The sequence below is a fragment of the Gymnoscopelus microlampas genome (genome assembly GCF_963454915.1).
Source record: "Gymnoscopelus microlampas genome assembly, chromosome: 16".
Lineage (NCBI taxonomy): Eukaryota > Metazoa > Chordata > Actinopteri > Myctophiformes > Myctophidae > Gymnoscopelus > Gymnoscopelus microlampas.
The window spans coordinates 35,336,670-35,344,985 of record NC_139953.1 but is presented as its reverse complement, the minus strand read 5'-3'; the positions used below and the strand labels follow the sequence as shown (position 1 = coordinate 35,344,985).

The following is an 8,316-nucleotide window of genomic DNA, read 5'->3' as shown; positions in this document are numbered from 1 at the left end:
TCTCCGTGTCTGTCCGTGTCTCTCCCCCCTCCATCTCTCACTTCTCTCTCTCTCTCTTCCGTGGTGCTCTGCTCTCCACCCCCCTCTCTCTCTCTCTCTCTCTCTCTCTCTCTCTCTCTCTCTCTCTCTCTCTCTCTCTCTCTCTCTCTCTCTCTCTCTCTCTCTCTCTCTCTCTCTCTCTCTCTCTCTTTCTTTATTACGCTGTTGCGCTCTCAGCCTCGCAGCCTCCTGGTGAAGTCTAGATAGTCTTGGTGAAGTCTTGAAGATACGGCGGTAACCTATTTATTCCATTACAAGGCGACGCGCAGCCAGGATGCTGTATCTGACCGCAGACGAGTTTTAACGTCCTCTCCGCGACCAGGACGACACTGATCGACACTAATATTCCAGGGTAGACTGTTGTCTTCAAAACCCAATCATCAACATGGATCTCTCGTTCATGGCAGCGCAAGTAAGTGGCCTTAAAACATTTGATAGGGTGTTTAAAAGTCATGTCGTAGTAGACGAGGTCATTGACCAAAATGTTTGCAGAGACAAATATTTGCAGAGTCACACATCACATCTGTATAGATGGCACACTGCATGACTGTGAAGTTACACTATCCTTGTGAAACTTATTGTGAAAAGGAAATTATTGAATGAATGTTTTTTTCCGATGAATTGAATGCAGCAAACCAATGGAAACAAGCCATATAGTGCTTTCTTGGGTTTATCCTTTTTAGCATCCCACCACCATGTATGAAACATATAGCCTACCTCTGTGCTTTTTTGGCAAACTGTTAATAAAGTATTCAATCAATAAATCAAATCAAATCAGAAAAGGCTAATTTAACTTTATAATGGTAACATTGGTGACCCTAAATTGTTATGTGCTCAAGTAGGCTAAACATAATATAGCCTACTAACTTGCATTCTCTTCGTTTGTTAGTCAATGCAAAGATCCACATTAATCATTGCTGTTTCTTTAGGGTTTTGTAATAAATGGCAAAATATGAGCGCATATGTCTGATTATAGGCTATAGCAGGAATTCGTAGTCCGTTTTTGAAATGAGCGAAGATGTGATCTGTAGCGTACTTGTAGCCTATGCAATTAGAATGGTCATAAAGTTAATAAGCAACTATCCGATGATACGTGGTGGTATATTCGTCATATTTGAGTTCCAGACCAGCTCTGCATGGAAAACCTTTAACATAGCCTATGGAAGTCTTCTCCTTTGCTTTGTGGTTGTTTTGTTTTGTTTTATCCTATGTCTACCATGTAACCGATTCGTGTAGGTCTATCTACAATAGCCTAATTATTAGACTATATAATAACGCGATCGTATATGAGTCTTCAATTGAAGACAAGTTAGACAACACGTCTTCAATTGCGTCAAAGTGACAGCGTTTGTTTTCGATGATTGACATGTCTTTCAGAAGACAAATTCATAGCCCTCATTATCATATCCATATCCATATGGATGATAGAGCTGTTCCCCCAGAACGCATAATCAGCAATGATATTGTGAAAGAGACGCAACTGCAAGAGACAGATATAGAGGTGAGGAGGGAGAGCAAGACAGAGATTGAGAGAATCAGAGGCATAGAGTGTGTGTGTGTGTGTGTGTGTGTGTGTGTGTGTGTGTGTGTGTGTGTGTGTAACACACACTGTGTTACACACGCACGCACGCACGCACGCACACACACACACACACACACACACACACACACACACACACACACACACACACACACACACACACACACACACACACACACACACACACACACACACACACACACACACCTGAGTGACACACGCACGCACACACACACACACACACACACACACACACACACACACACACACACACACACACACACACACACACACACACACACACACACACACACACACACACACACACACACACACACACTGTGAGTGACTGTGTGCGTGTGCGTGTGCGTGTGCGTGTGCGTGTGTGTGTGCGTGTGTGTGCACGAGGGAGAGAGAGAGAGAGAGAAATAATAAAGAGTGACAAAGAGAGGAGACATAGCAATAGACTGTTAAGCCCGATTTATAGCCTATACAGCTTGTATATCTGCTATTTTTGGCACAACACCATAGCATACAGAGCATAAATTAATCAATAGCTACATGGACAGGAGTGACAAACAGAAAAACAGATGGTGACAGCAACAGCAACATAGAGAAATAAATAAACTGACATGGAAATAGTGAAAGTGAGATATAGAGATAACAGTGATAGTTAATATAAGTAATCAATTTACTTAAATTTAATTAAATAGGGCTCAAGTGGTTAATCACAGTAATAAATGTACTTGATTATAACAAATCAAAAACAAAATTGCAACCTTATAGATTAAACAAAAAAGTAATTGATAGAATAATCGTTAAGAAAATAATGGATAGTTTCAGCCCTAGATGAGAGTAAATTGAATGGCTGTTGCCTTGAGTTTGACACTTGTATCACCACTGTTTGAACTCTGCACTAAATGCAAATGCTGACCTATGACTGTCACTTTTCATTAGCCACTGTGTGAATGGGCACTTCTGTACTAGAGGCTGTCCATCACTCAGGTCTCAGCTGAGAATGCTGCTCAGCTGTGCTTATAAAAATTTCATATCCAAAGCCCAGAGTGGCTATACATCAATTTGCATTCCCCGTAATGCCCAAAGGGGATGACATAATTTGACAAGGAGTGCATCGATGCGTTTCTCACAATACCTTTCTTAAGATAATAAACTATGGGATACGTGAGTCGTATATCATGATTTCACGGATATCTCTCCCATCTCACCATCCCAAATGCGTTTCAATATCAGTGTGACAGCATGACTGATAGACAATCTGCCATACAAATGGATTGACAGACAGACAGACAGACAGACAGACAGACAGACAGACAGACAGACAGACAGACAGGCAGGCAGACAGACAGACAGACAGACAGACAGACAGACAGACAGACAGACGTAGCTTAGCCCTTCCTGGCTGACTCAGACTTTGGAAAGACAAGAGGCGAGAGAGAGGCAGATGATGCATCCATGACATAATAGATCCCTACAACTGCCCAGTGGCATGAAACTAATGCAATTGGATGTCCATAAGTTCTGGTCTGTGGTATAAGTACATGTGTAAGTAATATACACTACCTCAGTGGTTCTCAAGAATGTCAAGAACCCCCAAATTGCCACAGACTTTCATTTAAAAATATTTGTGTGCCAGGGACCCCCATAAGGTTTGTTGTTGTTGTACGAGCTCTTGTTTTATTGTTTTATTGAATCTTGTTTATTCGATACACTTATTTGTTTTAGCTCTTGCTCATTTCATTTTCCTATTTGTCTCATCTGTTTAAGAAAGTAGGTAGCTGATATATTGCACTTTTACCTTAGCGTTAGGTATACTCTTAGTTGCTTGTTTTAGAAAAGAATGCACTTAAGACTTCTGGTGATTAATAGTTTCGTTCCCTACCTATGTTGAATGCACTTATTGTAAGTCGCTTTGGATAAAAGTGTCTGCTAAATGACCGGCGACCGCTAAATGACTGTAATAACGGAAGATTTGTCAATAATTTGTCAAGCGACACGTGAGGATTTTTTTTTGTAAAAATTAAAGGGCTTTTATAATTGTTAAACTGTTTCTCATTTTGCTGGGGGACCACCTGGGACCCCTTCAAGGAGTACTTCTTCACTTCATTTCTATCGTCTTTTCAAAACATTCCTTAACGGTGAATGAAGGATCCAAAACTGAAGAAAAAACTTGATGAATGGAATTAATCAAAGACCTGATTTAACAACAGCAAAATGTCCAAAAACTCTAAAACACCGCTCATGAAGGGCTTCAAAGTGTTTTCTGCTGTAATCCGCTCAGTGCCTTCCCAAAATATGACCATAGAAGAAGTAAATCAACTTTTTAAACACTTCCAGGATAAACCGGATCATGCACAAAAGACGCATGCGCCCAGGGGTGCTCGGGTTTATGTGAATGAGCTCCGGTTCAAACCCGACGGGCACGCCCATATGCGTACTTCGCTCGTGCATGTCACGGTTTGAACCGGAAGTTTTTTTAAAGTTTATTTTTGTCTTCTGTGGTGATATTTTGGAAATGCTTTTCAGCGGACTTTGGCAGAAGAGAATCTAAATCGTAATATGAGCTGTGTTTTTGAGTTTATGGACAGATTGTTGTTCTCAATTTTTGGATTCTTCATCACCGTTAAGGAATGTTTTACAAACGAAAATTCTACTTGACTCAAAGACATCACTGGGGGTAAACGGGTGAAGTACTCCTTTCAAGAACCACTGAGGGTCCTCAGACCTCACTTTGAGAACCAGTGTCTCTCTCTCTCTCGCATGCAATCATGATATACTGTCTTAATGTTTTTGACTCTGTAATCCAATATGTTCAAAGTCAGCGTGTCATCTTGCGTTTTGTGGAGTGGTTGATATGTGCATGTAGGACCTTTTGACATAACTTTGGTTTTCAACTTCACAAAGGTCTCCATTTGTTCTTTCTCTCTCTCTCTCTCTCTCTCTCTCTCTCTCTCTCTCTATCTATCTCTCACTCTCTATCTCTCTTGCCATGCCATGCTTGACAGGAAAGAGCTTTCATTTAGTTTACATTCAAAATGGCAGTACAAGTAAGTAAAGAAAGATACAAAGGGTGTCTGCTCGTGCATGCATACATACGTGCGCGTGTGCGTGCACAGCGCACGTGAGTGAGCGTACGAGGCAGCACGCACTCAGACATGAGTATGTCTCAGGATGAGATGATTCCAGGACAGCCAGACAGTTGCTACTTGACATTGCTTCACTTGGCGTCATCACACTACTCTGTGTTTCGCTACTGCACCCTCTGCCTGCCTGCTATTGGTCCGCCACCTCTCGCCATGCTCCGTGCCCACGGCCGTCACAGTTCTGACAGACCAGAGGCAGCTCTTTCAATATTAAGAGGAGGAATGCAGCCTCTTCTTGCCAGCCCAGAAAAGAAAATGCAAGGGGAAATGCGCCGTACTCTTGTCTGTTTTAATGGCACAATCGACCATATTCACATGGCGGCCATTTTGTCCGAATGTGAAGTACGAGCAAAATGGCCGGTCCGTAAATATGGTCAGGGGACAGAGACAGAAGGGAGACGGCAGAGTGAACAGTCAATATGCAACTCATCGCAGTAAAATCCTTGGTGTTGATTTAACCATTTCACTCTGAGAGTCTACAAATGGAACCAAATCAAATGGACCAATAACTCTTTCAGGTCCATTTGAATCCATTTGCACCAGAGCCCCACTGATGCCGATTTTTGGTCCCGATGTTTGCTCGCATTTCAAGCTCATCCCGATTTGATCCTGATTCCAGCTCACAATGCGTTCCGATGCGACACATTGAGATCTTGTAGATCAACTATTTTTGAAACTCTTCGAAAATGTCTGACATTTTTCCATGTTCCATGTTGAAAAGTGGTTAAAAACCAGGACACATCAGCTGCATAATTGCCGATACCCAAAGTTAAATAATGGCCAATATACTGTCAGCCAAACTGATGTATCAGTCAGCCTCTACTACAAATAGAACCATTGCATTTGTACGATTTCAAAGGTATTGTTGTTGGGAACAGAGAGACAAGACATGAGGCAGGAATAATAATATGTTATCATCTCTGCTAGACTTGGCTGTCCTTCCAACGTATAATGAGTGCCGACGGTGGCGCCAAATTACTTCTGTCTCTCTTTAATCGCATCCTTCATTTTGGAACTCTCATTCAAATTAACGTCTGCACTTACTGCTCCTGACAGACGATGAAGGATGCTTAAAGTTGAGGGGTATTTCTTTCGCACATAATTGCAATCAAGGCTTCCGTTATTGCTTTCTGAACTTTCCGATCTATCTCACATTAGGGGACGTGACAGCCCCTCCTTTGCTAATTAAATTGCATTCTCTTTTCTGTGACGAGAGCAATTTGTCTTTTCCCAGTGAGATATGGTGTATTTTTTAGCTGCAATGAGATGCTAAACTTGAGTTAAGCTGTATGCTCTCGCTCTAGGGACATAGAGGACACTTGTTTTTTAGGACACTTGTTTTTCATATAGTTTTGGCAATGCTGCCCTAATATTAAGATTCAGGGTTGTAGTTGTTACTTTTTGTGCAATCCAAGTCTCGGGCGTATCAAACCTTCTTTGAACCTAGAGGTTTTTGTTGTTTAAAAAAATATATTATTATTATTGTATACTCCGCCAGTCATCAAATTATTGTCTTGAATGCGTCAAAAACAAATTGATAGAAAATAAATATTTTTTGGGGTGAACTACTCCTTTAACATATTATTCTAGGGACCGCCTGGAACCCCCTCAGGGACCCCACTTTGAGACTCCACTTTGAGAACCACTGGATTACTGGTCTTCACCTGGATTTATTTACCGACAGTCAGTTCATGGAAAGAACAGGTTGTCCCATGCAATGTCATCTATACTTGGTGAATGTGTTCATTCGGCAACTGGTGTCTCTGAGAGTCTCCTGTGAAATAATGACACCATACTCTCTGAGACGGGAAGGGTGTGGGTGTGGGCGCTGGAAAGTAGCACGGTGTGAGATGAAATGACGCAGAAGAGAGCTTTTGCAAGGGATACCTACCAGACAGTGGTGGAAGAAGTACTCAGATATTTCACTTAAGTAAAACTAGCAATACCACAATATAAAAATACTCTGTTACAAGTAAAAGGCCTGTGTTCAAAATGTTACTTGAGTAAAAATACAAAAGTATTGTCATCAAAATATACTTACCAAAAGTGCTAAAATGTTTAAAAATAGCAGATCTACAAGATCGGCTATTTTCAAATAGCCTATGTATAAAATAGGGCTAAAGTGGTTAATGTACGTTTTATACTATAGTCATTTATATCTGCAAAGTAACTAGTAACTAACGTTTTCAAATAATTGTAGTGGAGTAAAAGTACAATATTTGCCGCTGAGATGTAGTGGAGGAGAAGTAAAAGTATTGCAAATTGGAAATACTCTAGTAAAGTAAAAAGTAACTCAAAATTGTACTTAAGTAGATGTACTCAGTTACTTTGCACCACTGATACCTACCCCCATAAGGAGTTAATCTGATACTCTATTGAGCCCAGAAGAGCAGCATTATTAGTCTACAGATGTTATTTCTATATCAGCAACCTGCGTTTTTTATGTGATTGCGGAATTATTTACAGAATATGTTCCGTGAAAAATTAGAAAGCCATAATGCACACTTGATATGGTTTTCAGAATGCAAACTGTGTGTGTGTGTGTGTGTGTGTGTGTGTGTGTGTGTGTGTGTGTGTGTGTGTGTGTGTGTGTGCGTGCGTGCGTGCGTGCGTGCGTGCGTGCGTGCATGCGCGCGTCGTGCGTGTGTGTGCGTCAGTGACAGAGAGAGGCTACATGAACAGGGGCCAAGGAAGATGACAATGCGATAGTGTGTGTCAAAGATAAATAAGTGTTAAATAACTCCATATTCCCATAGCAATCATTGCACAGGGGTCTCACCAGCTCCTAAGTAAACAGAAAATAAATGTTCAGGTTGGAAATACCAATTTCATCCGATCAGGAGAGAGAACACATACAGGATACAACACAAACAAGTGAAATTGGAAGTGATGAAACAGACACAATTGGAACTGGAGCACAAGCTGATAAATGACTTTGTAGAGTTCTCTCTCCTGATTGGATGACATGTGTAACCCTCCTGACAATGTATTTTATGATAATTAAAGAGCTGGAGACATGAGGAGACCACTGTTACTGAATAAACACTCTATAGCAGTGATTACTATCAGAATAGGGCTTTAACTTTTTAATAATAAACTTTTTGTTTAACCAATTTTTTTTTTTTTTTTTTACTTTTGTGCCTTTAAATCAACTTCAAGTCGTAAAATAAATATCTGGTCTAGAGGATTATTATATCTAGATGATTATGTAAATGTATGCTGTACAGTGGAGTTGGTCAGTGACAGTAGAAAACTGTAGCGATAATTGCAAACGAGGCAAGAAAGTATAGTATAGTACAGTATATCTGTTCGAAACGGGCTCTTCCCATCTGTCCACCCCTTCTTCCCTGACTCACACTATCCTGTCCAATAGAGCTGAAAGGCCCTAAAAATACCTCAAAACCACTGTGGAGTACGTCGCTCAATGACAGAAGACTGTAGTTATAATTGCAAACGAGGCAAGAAAGTATATATCTGTGTTTGAATCCGGCTTTTTCCAGCTCTCTATCGCTTTCCTGTCTCTATACTACACTGTCCTGTCCAATAGATCTGAAAAGCCTAACAATATGGGGAAAT

At 40.8% G+C, this 8,316-nt stretch overlaps 1 protein-coding gene across 1 annotated transcript in view; it reads left to right on the top strand.

Annotated features, from left to right (window-relative positions):
• Positions 1-424: 424 nt before the first annotated feature.
• The window catches only part of LOC311063365 (uncharacterized protein C14orf132-like), a gene marked incomplete at both ends in the record, with an annotated part of 39,760 nt that continues 31,868 nt past the window's right edge, over positions 425-8,316 (top strand). The window contains one exon of the mRNA XM_084082770.1: positions 425-451. Within this exon, the coding sequence (XP_083938896.1) occupies positions 425-451 (27 nt within the window). The remainder of the gene's footprint in view (positions 452-8,316) is intronic.